This window comes from Petromyzon marinus, assembly GCF_048934315.1.
Source record: "Petromyzon marinus isolate PM22_M1 ecotype Great Lakes invasive population chromosome 73 unlocalized genomic scaffold, UKy_Petmar_22M1.pri1.0 chr73_unloc.3, whole genome shotgun sequence".
Classification (NCBI taxonomy): domain Eukaryota; kingdom Metazoa; phylum Chordata; class Hyperoartia; order Petromyzontiformes; family Petromyzontidae; genus Petromyzon; species Petromyzon marinus.
This window is the reverse complement of record NW_027422609.1, coordinates 420,848-447,942: the sequence shown is the minus strand read 5'-3', so window position 1 is coordinate 447,942 and position 27,095 is coordinate 420,848. Positions and strand designations below refer to the sequence as shown.

The following is a 27,095-nucleotide window of genomic DNA, read 5'->3' as shown; positions in this document are numbered from 1 at the left end:
CACGGGGTGAGAGAGACACGGGGTGAGAGAGACACGGGGAGAGAGAGACACGGGGAGAGACAGACACGGGGAGAGACAGACACGGGGAGAGAGAGACACGGGGAGAGAGAGACACGGGGAGAGAGAGACACGGGGAGAGAGAGACACGGGAGAGAGAGACACGGGGAGAGACACGGGGGAGAGAGACATCACACCATTACGGTTAAGTGGTTTCACACACCCGTAGCACACAGACAGAAATCCACAGCTAGAGCCCACACAGCCTCTTGGGGCAAGGGCTGTTGGCAAATAGCTCCACGCCCTGCCACCTTTGTATCCCCCCCCCCCAGTTGACACAAAGACAAAGCTCTCCCGGGAAGCCTCTAGCAGGGCTGTAGGGGCAAGTGCTGTCTGGCAAGTTCATAATGCAGTGCACGTGGTGAGTCTGTGGGTCTTTGTGTGGTGAGTCTATGGGTCTTTGTGTGGTGAGTCTGTGGGTCTCTGTGTGGTGAGTCTGTGGGTCTCTGTGTGGTTGGTCTGTGGGTCTCTGTGTGGTGAGTCTATGGGTCTCTGGGTGGTGAGTCTGTGGGTCTCTGTGTGGTGAGTCTATAGGTCTCTGTGTGGTGAGTCTATGGGTCTGTGTGGTGAGTCTGTGGGTCTTTGTGTGGTGAGTCTATGGGTCTCTGTGTGGTGAGTCTGTGGGTCTCTGTGTGAGTCTGTGGGTCTCTGTGTGGCAAGTCTATGGATCTCTGTGTGGTGAGTCTGTGGCTCTCTGTTTGGTGAGTCTATGGGTCTCTGTGTGGTGAGTCTGTGGGTCTCTGTGTGATGAGTCTATGGGTCTCTGTGTGGTGAGTCTATGGGTCTCTGTGTGGCGAGTCTATGGGTCTCTGTGTGGTGAGTCTGTGGGTCTCTGTGTGGTGAGTCTGTGGGTGTCTGTGTGAGTCTGTGGGTCTCTGTGTGGCGAGTCTATGGATCTCTGTGTGGTGAGTCTGTGGCTCTCTGTTTGGTGAGTCTATGGGTCTCTGTGTGGTGAGTCTATGGATCTCTGTGTGGTGAGTCTGTGGGTCTGTGTGATGAGTCTATGGGTCTCTGTGTGGTGAATCTATGGGTCTCTGTGTGATGAGTCTGTGGGTCTCTGTGTGGCGAGTGTGTGGGTCTCTGTGTGGTGAGTCTGTGGGTCTCTGTGTGAGTCTGTGGGTCTCTGTGTGGTGAGTCTATGGGTCTCTGTGTGGTGAGTCTATGGGTCTGTGTGGTGAGTCTGTGGGTCTTTGTGTGGTGAGTCTATGGGTCTCTGTGTGGTGAGTCTGTGGGTCTCTGTGTGAGTCTGTGGGTCTCTGTGTGGCGAGTCTATGGATCTCTGTGTGGTGAGTCTGTGGCTCTCTGTTTGGTGAGTCTATGGGTCTCTGTGTGGTGAGTCTGTGGCTCTCTGTGTGGTGAGACTATGGGTCTCTGTGTGGTGAGTCTGTGGGTCTGTGTGGTGAGTCTATGGATCTCTGTGTGGTGAGTCTGTGGGTCTCTGTGTGATGAGTCTATGGGTCTCTGTGTGCTGTGTGGTGAGTCTATGGGTCTCTGTGTGGTGAATCTATGGGTCTCTGTGTGATGAGTCTGTGGGTCTCTGTGTGGCGAGTGTGTGGGTCTCTGTGTGGTGAGTCTGTGGGTCTCTGTGTGAGTCTGTGGGTCTCTGTGTGGCGAGTCTATGGGTCTCTGTGTGGCGAGTCTATGGGTCTCTGTGTGGCGAGTCTGTGGGTCTCTGTGTGGCGAGTGTGTGGGTCTCTGTGTGGTGAGTCTGTGGGTCTCTGTGTGGTGAGTCTGTGGGTCTCTGTGTGGTGAGTCTATGGGTATCTGTGTGGTGGGTCTGTGGGTCTCTGTGTGATGAGTCTATGGGTCTCTGTGTGGTGAGTCTATGGGTCTCTGTGTGGTGAGTCTGTGGGTCTCTGTGTGGCGAGTCTCTGCATGGCGAGTCTTTCTGTAGTCAGTCTGGGGCTCTGGTTAAAAATAATATGCGGAAGGAAAATGGACAGGGTGGGGTTTCCTGAGTGGGTGAGTAAGTGAGTAGGTGGGCGAGTGGGTGGGTGAGTGAGTGGATGGGTGAGTGGGTGCGTGAGTGGAGGCGCAAGTCAATAGGTAGGTGAGCGATTGGGTGGGTGGGTGAGTGGGTAAGTGAGTGGGTGAGCGATTGGGTGGGTGAGTGAGTGGGTGGGTGTGTGAGTGGGTGGGTGTGTGAGTGGGTGGGTTGGTGAGGGAGTTGGTGAGGGAGTTGGTGAGTGAGTGGGTGGGTGAGTTTGTGAGTGGTTGCGTGAGTGGGTGCGTGAGTTGGTGAGTGAGTTGGTGAGTAAGTGGTTGAGTGAGTGGGTGGGTGAGTTTGTGAGTGGGTGAGTGAGCAAACGGGTGAGTTTGTGAGTGCTGGAGTGAGTGGGTGGGTGTGGGAGCGATTGGGTGGGTGAGTTGGTGAGTAAGTGGTTGAGTGAGTGGGTGGGTGAGTGGGTGGGTGAGTGGGCGAGTGGGTGCGCGAGTGAGTTGGTGATTGAGTGGGTGAGTTGGTGAGTGAGTTGGTAAGTGGAGTGGGTGGGTGAGTGAGTTGGTGGGTGAGTGAGTTGGTGAGTGGGTGGGTGAGTGGGTGCGTGAGTTGGTGAGTGAGTTCGTGAGTAAGTGGTTGAGTGAGTGGTTGAGTGAGTGGGTGGGTGAGTTTGTGAGTGGGTGAGTGAGCAAACGGGTGAGTTTGTGAGTGCTGGAGTGAGTGGGTGTGTGAGCGATTGGGTGGTTGAGTGAGTTGGTGAGTAAGTGGTTGATTGAGTGGTTGAGTGAGTGGGTGAGTTTGTGAGTGAGTGGGTGCGTGTGTGAGTGGGTGGGTGTGTGAGTCGGTGAGTTGGTGAGTGAGTTGGTGAGTGGGTGGGTGAGTTTGTGAGTGGTTGAGTGAGTGGGTGGGTGAGTGAGTTGGTGGGTGAGTTGGTGAGTGGGTGGGTGAGTGAGTTGGTGGGTGAGTGAGTTGGTGGGTGAGTGAGTGGGTGAGTGAGTGAGTGGGTGAGTTGGTGAGTGGTTGATTGAGTGGGTGGGAGAGTGAGTTGGTGGGTGAGTGAGTGGTTGAGTGGGTGAGTTGGTGAGTTTGTGAGTGAGTGAGTGGTTGAGTGAGTGGGTGGGTGAGTGAGTTGGTGGGTGAGTGAGTTGGTGGGTGAGTGAGTGGGTGAGTGGGTGAGTTGGTGAGTGGTTGATTGAGTGGGTGGGTGAGTGAGTGAGTGAGTTGGTGAGTGGTTGATTGAGTTGGTGAGTGAGTGGGTGAGTGAGTGGGTGAGTTGGTGAGTTTGTGGGTGAGTTGGTGAGTGAGTGGATGAGTTGGTGAGTTTGTGAGTGAGTTGGTGAGTGAGTGAGTTTGTGGGTGAGTTGGTGAGTGAGTGAGTGAGTTTGTGGGTGAGTTGGTGAGTGAGTTGGTGAGTGAGTTGGTGAGTTGGTGAGTTTGTGGGTGAGTTGGTGAGTGGTTGACTGAGTGAGTGGGTGAGTGAGTTGGTGAGTGAGTTGGTGGGTGAGTGGATGAGTGGGTGAGTGAGTTGGTGAGTGAGTGAGTTGGTGGGTGAGTGAGTGGGTGGGTGAGTGAGTTGGTGGGTGAGTGGAGTGGTGGGTGAGTGAGTGGGTGGGTGAGTGAGTGGGTGGGTGAGTGAGTTGGTGGGTGAGTGAGTGGGTGGGTGAGTGAGTTGGTGGGTGAGTGAGTGGGTGGGTGAGTGAGTTGGTGAGTGAGTGAGTTGGTGGGTGAGTGAGTGGGTGGGTGAGTGAGTTGGTGGGTGAGTGAGTGGGTGAGGTGAGTGGTGAGTGAGTGAGTGGTGGTGAGTGAGGTGGTGAGTGAGTGAGTGAGGTGAGTGAGTGATGGTGGTGATGGTGAGTGAGTGGTGGGTGAGTGAGTGGGTGGGTGAGTGAGTGGGTGGGTGAGTGAGTGGGTGGGTGAGTGAGTTGTGAGTGTGAGTGAGTTGGTGAGTTTGTGAGTGAGTTGGAGTTGGTGAGTTGGTGAGTGAGTGGTTGGTGAGATGAGTGGTATTGAGTGAGTGTCCGTTATGCTCATTTAAGGAGGGCTGTGGGCAGGGCGGTTGGTTGCTATGTAATTATGAAGGCGGTTGCCATGGTAACAGGGGCAGTGACGTCACTAATTAAATAACTAAGCCCCCCTCTCCCCATCCTTTCGCATAGCTGTACACTGAGCTCAGCTGGGCCTGCATAAAGACAAAGCTCCCCCAGGTAGCCTCTAGCAGGGCTGTAGGGGCAAGTGCTGCTACACACACAAAGCTCCCCCAGGTAGCCTCTAGCAGGGCTGTAGGGGCAAGTGCTGCTACACACACACAGACAAAGCTCCCCCAGGTAGCCTCTAGCAGGGCTGTAGGGGCAAGTGCTGTTACACACACAGACAAAGCTCCCCCAGGTAGCCTCTAGCAGGGCTGTAGGGGCAAGTGCTGCTACACACAGACACAGACAAAGCTCCCCCAGGTAGCCTCTAGCAGGACTGTAGGGGCAAGTGCTGCTACACACACAGACAAAGCTCCCCCAGGTAGCCTCTAGCAGGGCTGTAGGGGCAAGTGCTGCTACACACACAAAGCTCCCCCAGGTAGCCTCTAGCAGGGCTGTAGGGGCAAGTGCTGCTACACACACACACAAAGCTCCCCCAGGTAGCCTCTAGCAGGGCTGTAGGGGCAAGTGCTGCTACACACACACACAGACAAAGCTCCCCCAGGTAGCCTCTAGCAGGACTGTAGGGGCAAGTGCTGCTACACACACACAGACAAAGCTCCCCCAGGTAGCCTCTAGCAGGGCTGTAGGGGCAAGTGCTGCTACACACACAAAGCTCCCCCAGGTAGCCTCTAGCAGGGCTGTAGGGGAAAGTGCTGCTACACACACACACAAAGCTCCCCCAGGTAGCCACTAGCAGGGCTGTAGGGGCAAGTGCTGCTACACACACACAGACAAAGCTCCCCCAGGTAGCCTCTAGCAGGGCTGTAGGGGCAAGTGCTGCTACACACACAAAGCTCCCCCAGGTAGCCTCTAGCAGGGCTGTAGGGGCAAGTGCTGTTACAAACACAGACAAAGCTCCCCCCGGGCTTGGGATGGTGGCACACGCTCTAGACACGCGTGTGTGTGTGTCACGTGTGTGTGTGTGTCACGTGTGTGTGTGTGTCACGTGTGTCACGTGTGTCACGTGTGTGTGTCACGTGTGTGTGTGTGTGTCACTACGGTGGTACTTGAACGGTGGAGGGGCCTGGTCAGGCACCTCTGCACCGGTGAGCAAACGGCAGCCTGAACTTTACTTTGACGACTCCCTCCCTCCCCCTCTCTCTCCCTATCTCCCTCCCTCTCTCTCCCATCTCCCTCTTCTCTCTCTACGCCCCTATCTCCCTACCCCCTCTCTCTCCCATCTCCCATCTCCCTCCCTCTCTCTACCCCCCATCTCCCTCCCCATCTCCCTACCCCCTCTCTCTCCCTCCCCATCTCCCCCCTCTCTCCCATCTCCCTCCCTCTCTCTAACCCCCATCTGCCTACCCCATCTCTCTCTCCCATCTCCCCCTCTCTCTCCCATCTCCCTACCCCCTCTCTCTCCCATCTCCCATCTCCCTCCCTCTCTCTACCCCCCATCTCCCTCCCCATCTCCCTACCCCCTCTCTCTCCCTCCCCATCTCCCCCCTCTCTCCCATCTCCCTCCCTCTCTCTAACCCCCATCTGCCTACCCCATCTCTCTCTCCCATCTCCCCCTCTCTCTCCCATCTCCCTACCCCCTCTCTCTCCCTCCCCATCTCCCCCCTCTCTCTCCATCCCCATCTCCCTCCCCATCTCCCCCCTCTCTCCATCTCTCCCTCCCCATCTCCCCCCTCTCTCTCCCTCCCCATCTCCCTACCCCATCTCTCTCCCTCCCCATCTCCCCTCTCTCTCCCTCCCCATCTCCCCCCTCTCTCCATCTCTCCCTCCCCATCTCCCCCCTCTCTCTCCCTCCCCATCTCCCCCCTCTCTCTCCCTCCCCATCTCCCTACCCCCTCTCTCTCCCTCCCCATCTCCCCCCTCTCTCCCATCTCCCTCCCTCTCTCTACCCCCCATCTCTCTACCCCATCTCTCTAACCCCCATCTCCCCCTCTCTCTCCCTCCCCATCTCCCTACCCCCTCTCTCTCCCTCCCCATCTCCCTACACCCTCTCTCTCCCTCCCCATCTCCCCCCTCTCTCTCCCTCCCCATCTCCCTCCCCATCTCCCCCCCCCATCCCCCCCCCCCTCCCTATCTCTCTCTCCCTATCTCTCTCTCCCTATCTCTCTCTCCCTATCTCTCTCTCCCTATCTCTTCATCTCTCTCCATCTCCCCCCTCTCTCTCCACCCCCCTCTCCCCGTGTCTCCCCGTGTCCCCCTGGTCTCTGACCCCCGTCCGGGTCACACGGCCGACCCCGTTCCCATGGAAACCTCACAAGCAGCCTCCCCGGGTCACGTGACCAACTCCCCACCCCACCCCCCGTGTGTCTCTCTCCCCGTGTCTCTCTCTCTCCCCGTGTCTCTCTCTCTCCCCGTGTCTCTCTCTCCCCCGTGTCTCTCTCCCCCCCGTGTCTCTCTCTCTCCCCGTGTCTCTCTCCCCCGTGTCTCTCTCTCTCCCCGTGTCTCTCTCTCTCCCCGTGTCTCTCTCTCTCCCCGTGTCTCTCTCTCCCCCGTGTCTCTCTCCCCCCCGTGTCTCTCTCTCTCCCCGTGTCTCTCCCCCGTGTCTCTCTCTCTCCCCGTGTCTCTCTCTCTCCCCGTGTCTCTCCCCCGTGTCTCTCTCTCCCCGTGTCTCTCTCTCCCCCCGTGTCTCTCTCTCTCCCCGTGTCTCTCTCTCTCCCCGTGTCTCTCTCTCTCCCCGTGTCTCTCTCTCCCCGTGTCTCTCTCCCCCCCCGTGTCTCTCTCTCCCCCCGTGTCTCTCTCTCTCCCCGTGTCTCTCCCCCGTGTCTCTCTCTCCCCGTGTCTCTCTCTCTCCCCGTGTCTCTCTCTCTCCCCGTGTCTCTCTCTCTCCCCGTGTCTCTCTCCCCCCCCGTGTCTCTCTCCCCCCCCGTGTCTCTCTCCCTCCCCGTGTCTCTCTCCCCCCCCGTGTCTCTCTCTCCCCCCCGTGTCTCTCTCTCCCCCCCGTGTCTCTCTCTCCCCCCGTGTCTCTCTCTCCCCCCGTGTCTCTCTCCCCCCCGTGTCTCTCTCTCCCCCCGTGTCTCTCTCTCCCCCCGTGTCTCTCTCTCCCCCCGTGTCTCTCTCTCTCCCCGTGTCTCTCTCTCTCCCCGTGTCTCTCTCTCTCCCCGTGTCTCTCTCTCCCCGTGTCTCTCTCCCCCCCCGTGTCTCTCTCCCCCCCCGTGTCTCTCTCTCCCCCCGTGTCTCTCTCTCCCCCCCGTGTCTCTCTCTCCCCCCCGTGTCTCTCTCTCCCCCCGTGTCTCTCTCTCCCCCCGTGTCTCTCTCCCCCCCGTGTCTCTCTCTCTCCCCGTGTCTCTCTCTCCCCGTGTCTCTCCCCCCCGTGTCTCTCTCCCCCCCGTGTCTCTCTCTCCCCATGTCTCTCTCTCCCCGTGTCTCTCTCTCCCCGTGTCTCTCTCTCCCCGTGTCTCTCTCTCCCCGTGTCTCTCTCTCCCCGTGTCTCTCTCTCCCCGTGTCTCTCTCTCCCCGTGTCTCTCTCTCCCCGTGTCTCTCTCTCCCCGTGTCTCTCTCTCCCCGTGTCTCTCTCCCCTTGTCTCTCCCCGTGTCTCTCTCCCCCCCGTGTCTCTCCCCCCCGTGTCTCTCCCCCCAGTGTCTCTCTCCCCCCGTGTCTCTCTCCCCCCGTGTCTCTCTCCCCCCGTGTCTCTCTCTCCCCGTGTCTCTCTCCCCCCCGTGTCTCTCCCCCCCGTGTCTCTCTCTCCCCGTGTCTCTCTCTCCCCGTGTCTCTTCCCCCCCGTGTCTCTCCCCCCCGTGTCTCTCTCTCCCCGTGTCTCTCTCTCCCCGTGTCTCTCTCCCCCCCGTGTCTCTCTCCCCCCCGTGTCTCTCTCTCCCCCCGTGTCTCTCTCCCCCCCGTGTCTCTCTCCCCCCCGTGTCTCTCTCCCCCCCGTGTCTCTCTCCCCCCCGTGTCTCTCTCTCCCCCCGTGTCTCTCTCCCCCCCATGTCTCTCTCTCTCCCCGTGTCTCTCTCTCCCCCGTGTCTCTCTCCCCCCCGTGTCTCTCTCCCCCCCGTGTCTCTCTCCCCCCCGTGTCTCTCTCCCCCCCGTGTCTCTCTCCCCCCCGTGTCTCTCTCCCCCCCGTGTCTCTCTCCCCCGTGTCTCTCTCCCCCCCGTGTCTCTCTCTCTCCCGTGTCTCTCTCTCTCTCTCCCCGTGTCTCTCTCTCTCTCTCCCCGTGTCTCTCTCCCCCCCGTGTCTCTCTCTCCCCGTGTCTCTCTCCCCCCCGTGTCTCTCTCTCCCCGTGTCTCTCTCCCCGTGTCTCTCTCCCCCCCGTGTCTCTCTCCCCCCCGTGTCTCTCTCTCCCCGTGTCTCTCCCCCCCGTGTCTCTCTCTCCCCCCGTGTCTCTCTCCCCCCCGTGTCTCTCTCCCCCCCGTGTCTCTCCCCCCCGTGTCTCTCTCCCCGTGTCTCTCCCCCCCGTGTCTCTCTCCCCCCGTGTCTCTCTCCCCCCGTGTCTCTCTCTCCCCGTGTCTCTCCCCCCCGTGTCTCTCTCCCCCCCGTGTCTCTCCCCCCCGTGTCTCTCCCCCCCGTGTCTCTCCCCCCGTGTCTCTCCCCCCGTGTCTCTCTCCCCGTGTCTCCCCCCCCCCGTGTCTCTCTCCCCGTGTCTCCCCCCCCCGTGTCTCTCCCCCCCGTGTCTCTCTCCCCGTGTCTCTCCCCCCCGTGTCTCTCTCTCCCCCCGTGTCTCTCCCCCCGTGTCTCTCTCCCCCCGTGTCTCTCTCTCCCCGTGTCTCTCTCCCCCCGTGTCTCTCTCCCCCCCGTGTCTCTCCCCCCCGTGTCTCTCTCCCCGTGTCTCTCCCCCCCGTGTCTCTCTCCCCCCGTGTCTCTCTCCCCCCGTGTCTCTCTCCCCCCCGTGTCTCTCTCCCCCCGTGTCTCTCTCCCCCCGTGTCTCTCTCCCCCCGTGTCTCTCTCCCCCCGTGTCTCTCTCTCCGTGTCTCTCTCCCCCCCGTGTCTCTCTCCCCCCCGTGTCTCTCCCCCCCGTGTCTCCCTCCCCCCGTGTCTCTCCCCCCCGTGTCTCTCTCCCCCCGTGTCTCTCTCCCCCCGTGTCTCTCTCCCCCCGTGTCTCTCTCCCCCCGTGTCTCTCCCCCCCCCGTGTCTCTCTCCCCCCGTGTCTCTCTCCCCCCCGTGTCTCTCTCTCTCCCCGTGTCTCTCTCTCTCCGTGTCTCTCTCTCTCCCCGTGTCTCTCTCTCTCCCCGTGTCTCTCTCTCTCCCCGTGTCTCTCTCTCCCCGTGTCTCTCTCTCCCCCGTGTCTCTCTCCCCCCGTGTCTCTCTCCCCCCGTGTCTCTCTCCCCCCGTGTCTCTCTCCCCCCGTGTCTCTCTCCCCCCGTGTCTCTCTCCCCCCGTGTCCCTCTCCCCCCGTGTCTCTCTCCCCGTATCTCTCTCCCCGTGTCTCTCTCTCCCCGTGTCTCTCTCCCCCCGTGTCTCTCTCTCCCCGTGTCTCTCTCTCCCCGTGTCTCTCTCCCCCCGTGTCTCTCCCCCCGTGTCTCTCTCCCCGTGTCTCTCTCTCCCCGTGTCTCTCTCTCCCCGTGTCTCTCTCCCCCCGTGTCTCTCTCTCCCCGTGTCTCTCTCTCCCCGTGTCTCTCTCCCCCCCGTGTCTCTCCCCCCCGTGTCTCTCCCCCACCCCCCCCCCGTGTCTCACCCATGACCCCAACAGCGACCTTTCACCTCCCAGTTGACCTGTCAACAAGCCAGGTCACACAGACAAAGCTCCCCCAGGTAGCCTCTAGCAGGGCTGTAGGGGCAAGTGCTGTTACACACACAGACAAAGCTCCCCAGGTAGCCTCTAGCAGGGCTGTAGGGGCAAGTGCTGTTACACACACAGTTCCCCGTGTAGCCTTAACAGACTGTTGGGGCAGGTGCTGTTAGCGAGCACCTATCAAGGCCGAGGGGGTGGGTGGCCAACACCACGCCCGGCTGCCTTTGTCTCTCCCGTCGCGATGTTTACCACCACTACCCCAGGTAATGCATTTCAGACTGAGCCGACCTAGGGGAGGCCCAAGACCAGTTCAGATAAATCGTCGCTGGTGTTGGCCGTGAGCGGGAATCGAACCCGGGTCGCCAGGTTCGTAGCGCAGCGTAGCGCTAACCGCTACACTATTAACACGCAAGACATTAACACAGACATCAACACACAGACATCAACACACAGACATCAACACACAGACATTAACAGACATTAACACACAGACATTAACACACAGACATTAACACACACGACATTAACACGCAGACATTAACACGCAGACATTAACACGCAGACATTAACACGCAGACATCAACACGCAGACATTAACACACACGACATTAACACAGACATTAACACACGCAGACATTAACACGCAGACCTTAACACGCAGACATCAACACGCAGACATCAACACGCAGACATCAACACGCAGACATCAACACGCAGACATTAACACACACAGACATTAACACGCAGACATCAACACGCAGACATTAACACGCAGACATTAACACGCAGACATCAACACGCAGACATTAACACGCAGACATTAACACGCAGACATTAACACGCAGACATTAACACGCAGACATCAACACGCAGACATCAACACGCAGACGTCCACACACAGACATTAACACACAGACATTAACACGCAGACATTAACACGCAGACATTAACACACAGGCATCAACACACACGACATTAACACGCAGACATTAACACGCAGACATTAACACGCAGACATTAACACACAGACATTAACACACAGACATCAACACACAGACATCAACGCAGACATTAACACGCAGACATTAACACACGGACATCAACACGCACGACATTAACACGCAGACATTAACACACAGACATTAACACACGACATTAACACACATACATCAACACACAGACATTAACACGCAGACATTAACACGCAGACATTAACACACACTAACATACATTCCTTCACACAAATATACACACACGCACTAACACGCACGCACTAACACGCACGCACTAACACACACGCACTAACACACACGCACGCACTAACACACACGCACTAACACACACACGCACTTACACACACGCACTAACACGCACGCACGCACTAACACGCACGCACTAGCACGCACTAACACACACTAACACACACTAACACGCACGCACTAACGCACACACGCACTTACACACACGCACGCACTAACACGCACGCACTAGCACGCACGAACACACACACACTAACACACACGCACTAACACGCACTAACACACACACACTAACACGCACGCACTAACACGCACGCACTAACACACACACGCACTAACACACGCACTAACACACACGCACTAACACGCACGCACTAACACGCACGCACTAACACGCACGCACGCACTAACACGCACGCACGCACTAACACACGCACTAACACGCACTAACACACACGCACGCACTAACACACGCACTAACACACACGCACTAACACGCACTAACGCGCACGCACTAACGCACACGCACTAACACGCACGCACTAACACGCACGCACTAACACGCACGCACTAACACGCACACACACGCACACACTAACACGCACTAACACACACGCACTAACACGCATGCACACTCACTAACACACACGCACTAACACACACACGCACTAACACACACACGCACTAACACACACACGCACTAACACACACACTAACACGCACTAACACACACGCACTAACACACACGCACTAACACACACGCACGCACTAACACACACGCACACACTAACACACACGCACTAACACACACTCAACAACAACCGCCCATTCGCCACTCAGTGGCGGTGACGTCACCACGGCGCTTGTGCCAGGCTAGGTGCACGCCGAGGCGAACGCCCGCTGGCAGGAGGTCACGGGGCAGACCCAGCAGGTGGAACGGGTCGACCGACTGAGATGACCGGTCGATGCACCACCAGCTGTACACCCCTACTGGGTGCCAGGCTAGGTGCACCAGGAGGTCACGGGGCAGACCCAGCAGGTGCCACGAGTCGCCTGATATGCCCGGTCGATGCACCACCAGCTGTACACACCCCTACTGGGTGCCAGGCTAGGTGCACCAGGAGGTCACGGGGCAGACCCAGCAGGTGCCACGGGTCGACCGACTGATATGACCGGTCGATGCACCACCAGCTGTACCCCCTACTGTGTGCCAGGCTAGGTGCACCAGGAGGTCACGGGGCAGACCCAGCAGGTGCCACGAGTCGACCGACTGAGATGACCGGTCGATGCACCACCAGCTGTACCCCCTACTGTGTGCCAGGCTAGGTGCACCAGGTCACGGGGCAGACCCAGCAGGTGCCACGGGTCGACCGACTGAGATGACCGGTCGATGCACCACCAGCTGTACCCCCTACTGTGCCAACTCGCTGCGTTTTAACCACCCGGCGCTCCGCTCGTTGTTGTGAGCGTCGCTCCTCTGCCCTCCAGTTGTTATTGCTGTCCAGCAGCCTCGCTGTGCACCTAGCCTGGCACCCCCGCCCCCAGTAGCAGAGGGCATCCTTCACGAGCCTCCTCCTCTACAGAGGCCGATCTTGACACCGCTGGTACCGGTCATCGGCAAGTCCACTCAGCTCCACGTCCTCCTGTACCACATCACTCCATCTCTTCTCTAGCACGTGTCACCCACTCACCCACTCAACCACCCACTCCATCTCTTCTCTAGCCCGTGTCACCCACCCACTCACTCACCACCCACTCCATCTCTTCTCTAGCCCGTGTCACCCACTCACTACATCACTCCATCTCTTCTCTAGCCCGTGTCACTCACTCACCCACTCACCACATCACTCCATCTCTTCTCTAGCCCGTGTTACCCACTCACCACATCACTCACCACATCACTCCATCTCTTCTCTAGCCCGTGTCACCAACTCACCCACTCACTCACCACTCACTCCATCTCTTCTCTAGCCCGTGTCACCCACTCAACCACCCACTCCATCTCTTCTCTAGCCCGTGTCACCCACCCACTCACTCACCACCCACTCCATCTCTTCTCTAGCCCGTGTCACCCACTCACTACATCACTCCATCTCTTCTCTAGCCCGTGTCACTCACTCACCCACTCACCACATCACTCCATCTCTTCTCTAGCCCGTGTTACCCACTCACCACATCACTCACCACATCACTCCATCTCTTCTCTAGCCCGTGTCACCAACTCACCCACTCACTCACCACTCACTCCATCTCTTCTCTAGCCCGTGTCACCCACTCAACCACCCACTCCATCTCTTCTCTAGCCCGTGTCACCAACTCACCCACCCACTCACCACATCACTCCATCTCTTCTCTAGCCCGTGTCACCCACTCACCCACTCACCACATCACTCCATCTCTTCTCTAGCCCATGTAACCAACTCACCCACCCACTCACCACATCACTCCATCTCTTCTCTAGCCCGTGTCACCAACTCACCCACCCACTCACCACATCACTCCATCTCTTCTCTAGCCCGTGTCACCAACTCACCCACTCACTCACCACATCACTCCATCTCTTCTCTAGCCCGTGTCACCCACTCAACCACCCACTCACCACATCACTCCATCTCTTCTCTAGCCCGTGTCACCCACTCAACCACCCACTCACCACATCACTCCATCTCTTCTCTAGCCCGTGTCACCCACTCAACCACCCACTCACCACATCACTCCATCTCTTCTCTAGCCCGTGTCACCCACTCAACCACCCACTCCATCTCTTCTCTAGCCCGTGTCACCCACTCACCACATCACTCCATCTCTTCTCTAGCCCGTGTCACCAACTCACCCACTCACTCACCACATCACTCCATCTCTTCTCTAGCCCGTGTCACCCACTCAACCACCCACTCACCACATCACTCCATCTCTTCTCTAGCCCGTGTCACCCACTCAACCACCCACTCACCACATCACTCCATCTCTTCTCTAGCCCGTGTCACCCACTCAACCACCCACTCCATCTCTTCTCTAGCCCGTGTCACCCACTCAACCACTCACTACATCTCTTCTCTAGCCCGTGTCACCAACTCACCCACTCACCCACCCACTCACCACATCACTCCATCTCTTCTCTAGCCCGTGTCACCAACAACTCACCCACCCACTCAACCACCCACTCCATCTCTTCTCTAGCCCGTGTCACCAACAACTCACCCACCCACTCAACCACCCACTCCATCTCTTCTCTAGCCCGTGTCACCAACTCACCCACCCACTCACCACATCACTCCATCTCTTCTCTAGCCTGTGTCACCAACTCACCCACTCACCCACCCACTCACCACATCACTCCATCTCTTCTCTAGCCCGTGTCACCAACTCACCAACTCACCCACCCACTCACCACATCACTCCATCTCTTCTCTAGCCCGTGTCACCCACTCAACCATCCACTCAACCACCCACGCCATCTCTTCTCCAGCCTGTGCCGCGCCAGTTTAGCCCCCTCTATGCGGCCGAACAAAAGCTGTTCAGGCATGCGGTGGCTGGGCATGCGGGCTACATGACCCAGCCACACTACACTAACACACACTCCATTCACTCACACGCTCACACACTAACACACTCGCTCACACGCTCACACACTCAGCCACCCTCACACACGCTCACACACGTTCACACACGTTCACACACTAACACACTCGCTCACACGCTCACACACCCACGCTCACACGCTCACACACTAACACGCTCACACACACTCGCTCACACACTAACACACTCGCTCACACGCTCACACACTAACACTCACGCTCACACACACTCGCATACATTCCTTCACACGAACACTCGCACACACCAACACTCACACCACTTCTTCATACTAACACCACTCCTTCACATGCTCACACCAACACATTCCTTTACACTAACACCCACAAAGACAAAAGATCCCCCGTATAGCCTGTCCAGACTGCTGGGGCAAGTGCTGTTAGCGAGCACCTATGAGGACTGGCACGGCACACGAGGGGGTGGGTGGCCAGCACCACCCCCGGCCGCCTTTGTCTCCCCAGTGGCAATGTTTTACACACCACACCAGGCACTCATTTAGAGGCTGAGTCGACCTAGGGGAGGCCCAGGACCGGTTAAAATAACGGGAATCGAACCCGGATCGCCAGGTTCTACAGACACTCATAACACTCACTCACACACTAACACTCACACACAAACACACACAACACTCACTCTCACACTAACACTCACACACTAACACTCGCACACAAACACACACAACACTCACACTCGCACACAAACACACACAACACTCACTCGCACACTAACGCTCACAACACTCACTCACACACTAACGCTCACAACACTCACTCACACACTAACACTCACTCACACTAACACACAAACACACACAACACTCACTCTCACACTAACACACACAACACTCACTCACACTCAAACACACACACACACTCACACTCAAACACACACACACACTCACACTCAAACACACACACACACTCACACTCAAACACACACACACACTCAAACACACACAACACTCACTCACACACTAACACTCACACACTAACACTCACACACTAACACTCGCACACAAACACACACAACACTCACTCACACACTAACGCTCACAACACTCACTCACACACTAACACTCACACACAAACACACACTAACACTCACTCACAAAACACTCACACACAAACACACACAACACTCACTCTCACACTAACACTCACACACTAACACTCACACACAAACACACACAACACTCACTCACACACTAACGCTCACAACACTCACTCACACACTAACACTCACTCACACACTAACACTCACACACAAACATCACTCACTCACGCACTAACACACAAACACACTAACACTCACACACCAACACTCACCCACCCACGCACCAACACTCATCCACCCACGCACTCACTCGCACAACTAACACTCACACACCACTCACCCACCCACGCACTCGCACAACACTCACACACACTAACACACACAACACTCACACACACACTAACACTCACAACACTCACACACTAACACTCACACACAAACACACTAACACTCACACACCAACACTCACCCACCCACGCACTCACTCGCACAACTAACACTCACACACACACTAACACACACAACACTCACACACAACACTCACTCACACACAACACTCACACACACACTAACACTCACAACACTCACACACACACAACACTCACACACACACCAACCCACGCACTCACTCGCACAACTAACACTCACACACACTAACACACACAACACTCACACACACACTAACACTCACACACCAACACTCACCCACCCACGCACTCACTCGCACAACTAACACTCACACACACACTAACACACACAACACTCACACACAACACTCACTCACACACACACAACACTCACACACTAACACTCACAACACTCACACACACAACACTCACCCACCCACGCACTCACTCGCACAACTAACACTCACACACACAACACTCACTCACACACAACACTCACACACACACTAACACTCACAACACTCACACACACACAACACTCACACACACACACCAACCCACGCACTCACTCAACTAACACTCACACACACACTAACACACACAACACTCACACACACACTAACACTCACAACACTCACACACTAACACTCACACACAAACACACAAACACACACACAGCAACACTCACCCACCCACGCACTCACTCGCACAACTAACACTCACACACACACTAACACACACAACACTCACACACACACTAACACTCACAACACTCACACACACACAACACTCACACACACCAACCCACGCACTCACTCGCACAACTAACACTCACACACACACTAACACACACAACACTCACACACTAACACTCACAACACTCACACACTAACACTCACACACAAACACACTAACACTCACACACCAACACTCACCCACCCACGCACTCACTCGCACAACTAACACTCACACACAACACTCACTCACACACAACACTCACACACACACTAACACTCACAACACTCACACACACACAACACTCACACACACACCAACCCACGCACTCACTCGCACAACTAACACTCACACACACACTAACACACACACCAACCCACACACACACACACCAACCCACACACACACACACCAACCCACACACACACACACCAACCCACACACACACACAACACTCACACACACACAACACTCACACACACACCAACCCACACACAACACTCGCACAACTAACGCACTCTCAGACATTCCTTCACACAGACACAAAGACAAAGCTGCCCTGTATAGCCCAGAGTGCTGTAGGTGCAAGTGCTGTTCGTGGTGACAGCAGCAGCTGCTGTGAATGTGGGCACTGTGGCACACAGAGGGGGTGGGTGGACAGCCCTCTGGCCCGGCCGCCTTTGTCTCTCCTCCAGTTCTGATGTTTACGACACATCCACCCACACACCCACACACATCACACCCACCCACACACATCACACCCACCCACATCCACCCACACACATCACACCCACCCACACCACATCACACCCACACACATCCACCCACACACAGCACACCCACCCACACACATCCACCCACAGCACACCCACACACATCACACCCACCCACACACACACATCACACCCACCCACACACACCCACCCACACACATCCATCACACCCACAGCACACCCACCCACAAACACCCACCCACACACATCACACCCACCCACACACATCACACCCACCCACACACATCCATCACACCCACAGCACACCCACCCACAGAACACCCACACACATCACACCCACCCACACACACATCACACCCACCCACCCACATCACACACACCCACACACATCCACCCACACACATCCACCCACACACACCCAACCACAGCACACCCACCCACACATCCACCCACCCACCCACACCCATCACACCAATCCACACACATCCACCCACACCCATCCACCCACACGCACCCAACCACAGCACACCCACCCACACACCCACACACACCCAACCACACACTCCCAACCACACACACACCCACCAACACACATCCACCCACCCACACCCATCACACCAATCCACACACATCCACCCACACACCCACACCCATCCACCCACACGCACCCAACCACAGCACACCCACCCACACCCACCCACCCACACCCAACCACACACACACCCACCAACACACACCCACACCCAACCACACAACCACCCACACCAACCCACCCACACCAACCCACCCACACCAACCCACCCACACCAACCCACCCACACCAACCCACCCACCCACACCAACCCACCCACACACACACAGCACTGATAAGCCACATTTACAAAACCACACAATATATAAGGACCTAGCCAAATCCATAGCATAGATAAGCCATGATCTACAAAACCACAGAGCAGATAAGTATGAGCTATCAAATCCATAGAACAGATAAGCCACGCTCTACAAAATCATACAGATAAGGCCCTATACAAATCCATAGCATAGATAAGCAACGCTTTACAAAATCATAAGGGCCGATCAAAATCTATAGCATAGATAAGCTATGGATTTTTGGTTGTAGTAGTGGTATTAGTGAAGGTAGTGGTGGTGGTAGTAGTGGTGGTAGTGGTAGTTGTTAAAGTGGTGGTTGTGGTAGTAGTGGTGATTATAGTAGTAGTGGTGGTTATGATTGTAGTAGTAGTGGTGGTTATAGTAGTAGTGGTCGTGGCTTTAGTGGTGGTGGTTATAGTAGTGGTAGTAGTAGTGGTGGTTGTAGTAGTGGATGTAGTAGTGGTTGTAGTGATGGTGCTTATGGTAGTAGTGGAGGTAGTGGTTGTTGTGGTGGTAGTGGTAGTAGTAGTAGTGGTGGTGGTTGTAGTAGTGGTGGTGGTTATAGTAGTGGTAGTAGTAGTGGTTGTAGTAGTGGTGGTGGTTGTAGTAGTGGTGGTGGTTACAGTAGTAGTGGAGGTAGTGGTTGTTGTGGTGGTAGTGGTGGTTGTAGTAGTGGTGGTGGTTGTAGCAGTAGTGGTGGTTGTAGTAGTGGTAGTAGTGGTGGTTGTAGTAGTGGTGGTTGTAGTAGTGGTGGTGGTTATGGTTGTTGTAGTAGTGGTAGTAGTAGTGGTGGTTGTAGTAGTGGTGGTTGTAGTAGTGGTGGTGGTTATGGTTGTTGTAGTAGTGGTTGTTGTAGTAGTGGTTGTTGTAGTAGCGGTGGTGGTTGTAGTAGTGGTGGTGGTTATGGTTGTTGTAGTAGTGGTTGTGGTTATGGTTGTTGTGGTTATGGTTGTTGTAGTGGTGGTTGTTGTAGTAGTGGTTGTTGTAGTAGTGGTGGTTGTAGTAGTAGTGGTTGTAGTAGTGGTGGTTGTAGTAGTAGTGGTTGTAGTGGTGGTTGTAGTAGTGGTTGTAGTGGTGGTTGTAGTAGTGGTTGTTGTTGTAGTGGTTGTTGTTGTAGTGGTTGTTGTAGTAGTGATGTTGTAGTAGTAGTGGTTGTTGTAGTAGTGGTTGTAGTGGTGGTTGTTGTAGTAGTGGTTGTTGTAGTAGTGGTGGTTGTAGTAGTGGTTGTTGTAGTAGTGGTGGTTGTAGTAGTGGTTGTTGTAGTTGTAGTGGTTGTTGTAGTAGTGGTAGTTGTAGTAGTGGTTGTTGTAGTAGTGGTGGTTGTAGTAGTGGTTGTTGTAGTAGTGGTTGTTGTAGTAGTGGTTGTGGTTATGGTTGTAGTAGTGGTTGTTGTTGTAGTGGTTGTTGTAGTAGTAGTGGTTGTAGTAGTGGTGGTTGTAGTAGTGGTGGTTGTAGTAGTGGTTGTTGTAGTAGTGGTTGTTGTTGTTGTAGTGGTGGTTGTTGTAGTAGTGGTTGTAGTAGTGGTGGTTGTTGTAGTGGTTGTTGTAGTAGTGGTTGTTGTAGTAGTGGTTGTTGTAGTAGTGGTGGTTGTTGTAGTAGTGGTTGTTGTAGTAGTGGTGGTTGTTGTAGTGGTTGTGGTTATGGTTGTAGTAGTGGTGGTTGTTGTAGTAGTGGTTGTTGTAGTAGTGGTGGTTGTAGTAGTGGTGGTTGTTGTAGTAGTGGTTGTTGTAGTAGTGGTGGTGGTTATGGTTGTAGTAGTGGTGGTTGTTGTAGTGGTTGTTGTAGTAGTGGTTGTTGTAGTAGTGGTTGTTGTAGTAGTGGTTGTGGTTATGGTTGTAGTAGTGGTTGTTGTTGTGGTGGTTGTTGTAGTAGTGGTTGTTGTAGTAGTGGTTGTGGTTGTAGTAGTGGTTGTTGTAGTAGTGGTGGTTGTTGTTGTAGTGGTTGTTGTAGTAGTGGTTGTAGTAGTGGTTGTTGTAGTAGTGGTTGTTGTAGTAGTGGTTGTAGTAGTGGTGGTGGTTGTTGTAGTAGTGATTGTTGTAGTAGTGGTTGTTGTTGTAGTGGTTGTTGTTGTAGTGGTTGTTGTAGTAGTGGTGGTTGTTGTAGTGGTTGTAGTAGTGGTGGTTGTTGTTGTAGTGGTGGTTGTGGTTATGGTGGTTGTAGTGGTTGTTGTTGTAGTGGTTGTTGTAGTGGTTGTTGTTGTAGTGGTTGTGGTTATGGTGGTTGTAGTGGTTGTTGTAGTGGTTGTTGTTGTAGTGGTTGTGGTTATGGTGGTTGTAGTGGTTGTTGTAGTGGTTGTGGTTATGGTGGTTGTAGTGGTTGTGGTTGTAGTGGTGGTGGTTGTAGTGGTTGTGGTTATGGTGGTTGTAGTGGTTGTTGTAGTGGTTGTGGTTATGGTGGTTGTAGTGGTTGTGGTTGTAGTGGTTGTTGTTGTAGTGGTGGTTGTTGTAGTGGTTGTGGTTATGGTGGTTGTAGTGGTTGTGGTTGTAGTGGTTGTTGTTGTAGTAGTGGTTGTTGTTGTTGTAGTGGTTGTTGTTGTTGTAGTGGTTGTGGTTATGGTTGTAGTGGTGGTTGTTGTTGTAGTGGTGGTGGTTGTAGTGGTTGTTGTTGTAGTGGTGGTTGTGGTTATGGTGGTTGTAGTGGTTGTTGTTGTTGTAGTGGTTGTTGTAGTAGTAGTGGTTGTTGTAGTAGTGGTTGTTGTTGTAGTGGTTGTGGTTATGGTGGTTGTAGTGGTTGTGGTTGTAGTGGTTGTTGTAGTAGTGGTTGTTGTAGTAGTGGTGGTTGTAGTGGTGGTTGTTGTAGTGGTTGTTGTTGTTGTAGTGGTTTTTGTAGTGGTTGTGGTTATGGTGGTTGTGGTTATGGTGGTTGTAGTGGTTGTTGTAGTAGTGGTTGTTGTAGTAGTGGTGGTTGTAGTGGTGGTTGTTGTAGTGGTTGTTGTTGTTGTAGTGGTTTTTGTAGTGGTTGTGGTTATGGTGGTTGTAGTAGTGGTTGTGGTTGTAGTGGTTGTTGGCAGCAGAGTCTTACTGGCTTTGGCATGGTTGCGGTTGTGTGGTGGTGGTGGTTGTTGTTGTTGATTTGTCTTCAGCTCCCAACAGATGGCCTCTACAGACAGGCAGACAGAGACACGGGTGAGTGAGACACAGGGAGACATCCTGGAGAGAGGGGGTGGAAGGCAGGGGGGACAGGGGGAGACAGGGGGAGACACACCCTGGAGACAGGGGGAGACACACCCTGGAGACAGGGGGAGACAGGGGGAGACAGGGGGAGACACACCCAGTGGAGACAGCGGGAGGCAGGGAGACAAATCCTAGTGGAGACAGGGAGAGACGGGGAGAGTCACGCCCTGTGGAGACAGGGAGAGACAGGGGGAGTCACGCCCTGTGGAGACAGGGAGAGACGGGGGGAGACAAAGAGAGACACCCTGTGGAGAGAGACAGAGACAGACACGCCCTGTGGAGACAGGGAGAGACACGCCCTGTGGAGACAGGGAGAGACAGGGGCAGGAGACAGGGAGACAGAGACGGACCCTGTGGAGACAGACACAGACCCTGTGGAGACAGGGAGACAGACCCTGTGGAGACAGGGAGACAGACCCTGTGGAGATAGGGAGACAGACCCTGTGGAGACAGACACAGACCCTGTGGAGACAGGGAGACAGAGACGGACCCTGTGGAGACAGACACAGACCCTGTGGAGACAGGGAGACAGAGACAGACCCTGTGGAGACAGGGAGACAGGGAGACAGACCCTGTGGAGACAGACCCTGTGGAGACAGGGAGACAGAGACAGACCCTGTGGAGACAGAGACAGACCCTGTGGAGACAGAGACAGACCCTGTGGAGACAGAGACAGACCCTGTGGAGACAGAGACAGACCCTGTGGAGACAGGGAGACAGGGAGACAGACCCTGTGGAGACAGACCCTGTGGAGACAGGGAGACAGAGACAGACCCTGTGGAGACAGGGAGACAGAGACAGACCCTGTGGAGACAGGGAGACAGACCCTGTGGAGACAGACACAGACCCTGTGGAGACAGGGAGACAGGGAGACAGACCCTGTGGAGACAGACCCTGTGGAGACAGGGAGACAGAGACAGACCCTGTGGAGACAGGGAGACAGACCCTGTGGAGACAAAGACAGACCCTGTGGAGACAGGGAGACAGAGACAGACCCTGTGGAGACAGACACAGACCCTGTGGAGACAGGGAGACAGAGACAGACCCTGTGGAGACAGAGACAGACCCTGTGGAGACAGGGAGACAGAGACAGACCCTGTGGAGACAGACACAGACCCTGTGGAGACAGGGAGACAGACCCTGTGGAGACAGACACAGACCCTGTGGAGACAGGGAGACAGAGACAGACCCTGTGGAGACAAAGACAGACCCTGTGGAGACAGGGAGACAGACCCTGTGGAGACAGACCCTGTGGAGACAGGGAGACAGAGACAGACCCTGTGGAGACAGGGAGACAGAGACAGACCCTGTGGAGACAGGGAGACAGAGACAGACCCTGTGGAGACAGACCCTGTGGAGACAGGGAGACAGAGACAGACCCTGTGGAGACAGAGACAGACCCTGTGGAGACAGGGAGACAGGGAGACAGACCCTGTGGAGACAGAGACAGAGACAGACCCTGTGGAGACAAAGACAGACCCTGTGGAGACAGGGAGACAGAGAGACAGAGACAGACCCTGTGGAGACAGGGAGACAGAGAGACAGAGACGGACCCTGTGGAGACAGACACAGACCCTGTGGAGACAGGGAGACAGACCCTGTGGAGACAGGGAGACAGACCCTGTGGAGACAAAGACAGACCCTGTGGAGACAGGGAGACAGAGACAGACCCTGTGGATTCGAGGAAGAAGGAAGCGAGAGAGACGGCACTGTACAGAGTCACGTGCCGGGGAATGTACAGAGACACGGGGGTGAGGCAGAGAGACACGGGGGGTGAGGCAGAGAGACACGGGGGGTGAGACAGAGAGACACGGGGGGTGAGACAGGGGGAGAGTGAGACAGGGGGAGAGTGAGACAGGGGGAGAGAGAGACAGTGGGAGAGTGAGACAGGGGGAGAGAGAGACAGGGGGAGAGACAGGAGACACAGGGGGAGAGAGACACAGGGGGAGAGAGACAGGGGGAGAGAGAGACAGGGGGAGAGAGACACAGGGGGAGAGTGACACAGGGGGAGAGTGACACAGGGGGAGAGAGAGACAGGGAGACAAGAGACAGGGAGACAAGAGACAGGGAGACAAGAAAGGAGGAGAGAGACAGGAGAGACAGGGGGAGAGACAGGATGAGAGAGAGACAGGGAATGAGACAGGAGGAGAGAGACAGGGAGACAGGGAGAGACACAGGGAGAGAGACAGGGAGAGAGACAGGGAGTGAGACAGGGAGAGAGACAGGGAGAGAGAGACAGGGAGAGAGACAAGAGAGAGAGACAGGGAGTGAGACAGGGAGAGAGACAAGAGAGAGACAGGGAGACAGGGAGTGAGACAGAGAGACACGAGAGTGAGACAGGGAGAGAGACAGAGAGCGACAAGAGAGTGAGACAGGGAGAGAGAAACAGGGAGATAGACAAGAGAGTGGGACAGGGAGAGAGAGACAGGGAGAGAGACAAGAGAGTGGGACAGGGAGAGAGACAGGGAGAGTGAGACAGGGAGAGTGAGACAGGGAGAAAGAGACAGGGAGACAGGGAGAGACACGAGAGAGAGACAGGGAGACAAGGAGTGAGACAGAGAGACAAGAGAGTGAGACAGTGAGACAGGGAGAGAGACAAGAGAGTGGGACAGGGAGAGAGACAGGGAGAGTGAGACAGGGAGAGAGACAGGGAGAGAGAGACAGGGAGAGTGAGACAGGGAGAGAGACAGGGAGAAAGAGACAGGGAGAGTGAGACAGGGAGAGTGAGACAGGGAGACAGGGAGAGACACGAGAGAGAGACAGGGAGACAAGGAGTGAGACAGAGAGAGACAAGAGAGTGAGACAGTGAGACAGGGAGAGAGACAAGAGAGTGGGACAGGGAGAGAGACAGGGAGAGTGAGACAGGGAGAGTGAGACAGGGAGAAAGAGACAGGGAGAGTGAGACAGGGAGAGTGAGACAGGGAGACAGGGAGAGACACGAGAGAGAGACAGGGAAACAAGGAGTGAGACAGAGAGAGACAAGAGAGTGAGACAGTGAGACAGGGAGAGAGACAAGAGAGTGGGACAGGGAGAGAGACAGGGAGAGTGAGACAGGGAGAAAGAGACAGGGAGAGTGAGACAGGGAGAGTGAGACAGGGAGACAGGGAGAGACACGAGAGAGAGACAGGGAAACAAGGAGTGAGACAGAGAGAGACAAGAGAGTGAGACAGTGAGACAGGGAGAGAGACAAGAGAGTGGGACAGGGAGAGAGACAGGGAGAGTGAGACAGGGAGAGTGAGACAGGGAGAAAGAGACAGGGAGAGTGAGACAGGGAGAGTGAGACAGGGAGACAGGGAGAGACACGAGAGAGAGACAGGGAGACAAGGAGTGAGACAGAGAGAGACAAGAGAGTGAGACAGTGAGACAGGGAGAGAGACAAGAGAGAGAGACAGGGAGAGAGACAGAGAGAGACAAGAGAGTGAGACAGGGAGACAGGGAGAGAGAGACAGGGAGAGAGACAGGGAGAGACACGAGAGAGAGACAGGGAGACAGGGAGAGAGAGACAGATAGACAAGAGAGTGAGACAGGGAGAGAGAGACAGGGAGAGTGAGACAGGGAGACAGGGAGAGACACGAGAGAGAGACAGGGAAACAAGGAGTGAGACAGAGAGAGACAAGAGAGTGAGACAGTGAGACAGGGAGAGAGACAAGAGAGAGAGACAGGGAGAGAGACAGAGAGAGACAAGAGAGTGAGACAGAGAGAGACAAGAGAGTGAGACAGGGAGACAGGGAGAGAGAGACAGGGAGAGAGACAGGGAGACAGGGAGAGAGAGACAGATAGACAAGAGAGTGAGACAGGGAGACAGGGAGAGAGAGACAGGGAGAGAGACACGAGAGTGTGTGAGAGTAGCGGGACGAGGGGAGGGAGGTCACCACGCCCAGCAGTAACGGAGCTCACGGCATGCGGCCATAGCGAGACTCTCTCCCTCCTGTCTCTCTCTCTCTCTACTCACTGTCCCCGTCTCTCTCTACTCACTGTCTCTCTAGCCGTGTCTCTCTACTCACCGTCTCTCTAGCCGTGTCTCTCTACTCACTGTCTCTCTAGCCGTGTCTCCCTCCCGTGTCTCTCTCCCCTGTCTCCCTCTCCGTCTATCTCCCCGTGTCTGCCATCTCCTCTCTGTCCGTGTCTACTCCACCTCGTCTGTCTCCCAGTGTCTACTCCACCTCGTCTGTCTCCCAGTGTCTCCCCGTGTCTACTCCACCTCGTCTGTCTCCCAGTGTCTACTCCACCTCGTCTGTCTCCCCGTGTCTCCCAGTGTCTACTCCACCTCGTCTGTCTCCCCGTGTCTCCCAGTGTCTCCCCGTGTCTACTCCACCTCGTCTGTCTCCCTGTGTCTACTCCACCTCGTCTGTCTCCCAGTGTCTACTCCACCTCGTCTGTCTCCCCGTGTCACCCCGTGTCTACTCCACCTCGTCTGTCTCCCAGTGTCTCCCCGTGTCTCCCCGTGTCTACTCCACCTCGTCTGTCTCCCAGTGTCTCCCCGTGTCTCCCAGTGTCTACTCCACCTCGTCTTGTCTCCCTGTGTCTCCCCGTGTCTCCCCGTGTCTACTCCACCTCGTCTGTCTCCCAGTGTCTACTCCACCTCGTCTGTCTCCCCGTGTCTCCCAGTGTCTACTCCACCTCGTCTGTCTCCCCGTGTCTCCCAGTGTCTCTCCGTGTCTACTCCACCTCGTCTTGTCTCCCAGTGTCTCCCCGTGTCTCCCAGTGTCTACTCCACCTCGTCTTGTCTCCCCGTGTCTACTCCACCTCGTCTGTCTCCCCGTGTCTCCCCGTGTCTCCCAGTGTCTACTCCACCTCGTCTTGTCTCCCAGTGTCTCCCCGTGTCTCCCAGTGTCTACTCCACCTCGTCTTGTCTCCCAGTGTCTCCCCGTGTCTCCCAGTGTCTACTCCACCTCGTCTGTCTCCCTGTGTCTACTCCACCCCGTGTCTACTCCACCTCGTCTTGTCTCCCCGTGTCTCCCAGTGTCTCCCCGTGTCTACTCCACCTCGTCTGTCTCCCAGTGTCTCCCCGTGTCTCCCAGTGTCTACTCCACCTCGTCTTGTCTCCCAGTGTCTACTCCACCTCCTCAACCTCCTCCACCTCGTCACTAATCGCCTCTCTCCCTCTCGACCCCACCCCGAGCCTCCCCATTGGCCCACGCAGCGGTGGGGGGGGGGGGACGTCACGCGGTGCCCCCCCCCACCACCACCACCCAGCCAATGGGAGGGGCGCACAACGGGCGGGGCACTCCTTAACCGCGACCAATCAAAGTGCGAGCAAACGCCCGGGCCCCTCCCCTCGCATCCCCCCACACAGCCCCGCCCCTCACACTTCTAACCCCGCCCTTCCGTCAACCCAAATCCCCCACACAGCCCCGCCCCTCGCCTAACGGTTGTGGAAAGCGGAGAGGGGGGGGGCTGCTGCGGGGGGGAGGGGCTACGGGGGATGAGGGGGAGGGGTTACGGGGTGTG

General features: G+C 55.9%; 1 protein-coding gene and 1 long non-coding RNA gene across 2 annotated transcripts in view; one reads left to right on the top strand and one right to left on the bottom strand.

The window, feature by feature from the left end:
- The window catches only part of LOC116936946 (radixin-like), a 69,970-nt gene extending 43,601 nt beyond the window's left edge, over window positions 1-26,369 (bottom strand). The window contains 2 exon segments of the mRNA XM_076058399.1: window positions 21,493-21,570; window positions 26,313-26,369. Of these exon segments, the coding sequence (XP_075914514.1) occupies window positions 21,493-21,504 (12 nt within the window). The 5' untranslated portion in view covers window positions 21,505-21,570; window positions 26,313-26,369.
- LOC142908137 (uncharacterized) lies at window positions 25,977-26,754 on the top strand. The gene is made up of 3 exons (XR_012931614.1): window positions 25,977-26,022; window positions 26,118-26,543; window positions 26,608-26,754. It is a non-coding gene; the product is annotated as an uncharacterized LOC142908137 (long non-coding RNA).
- The last annotated feature ends 341 nt before the right edge of the window (window positions 26,755-27,095 follow it).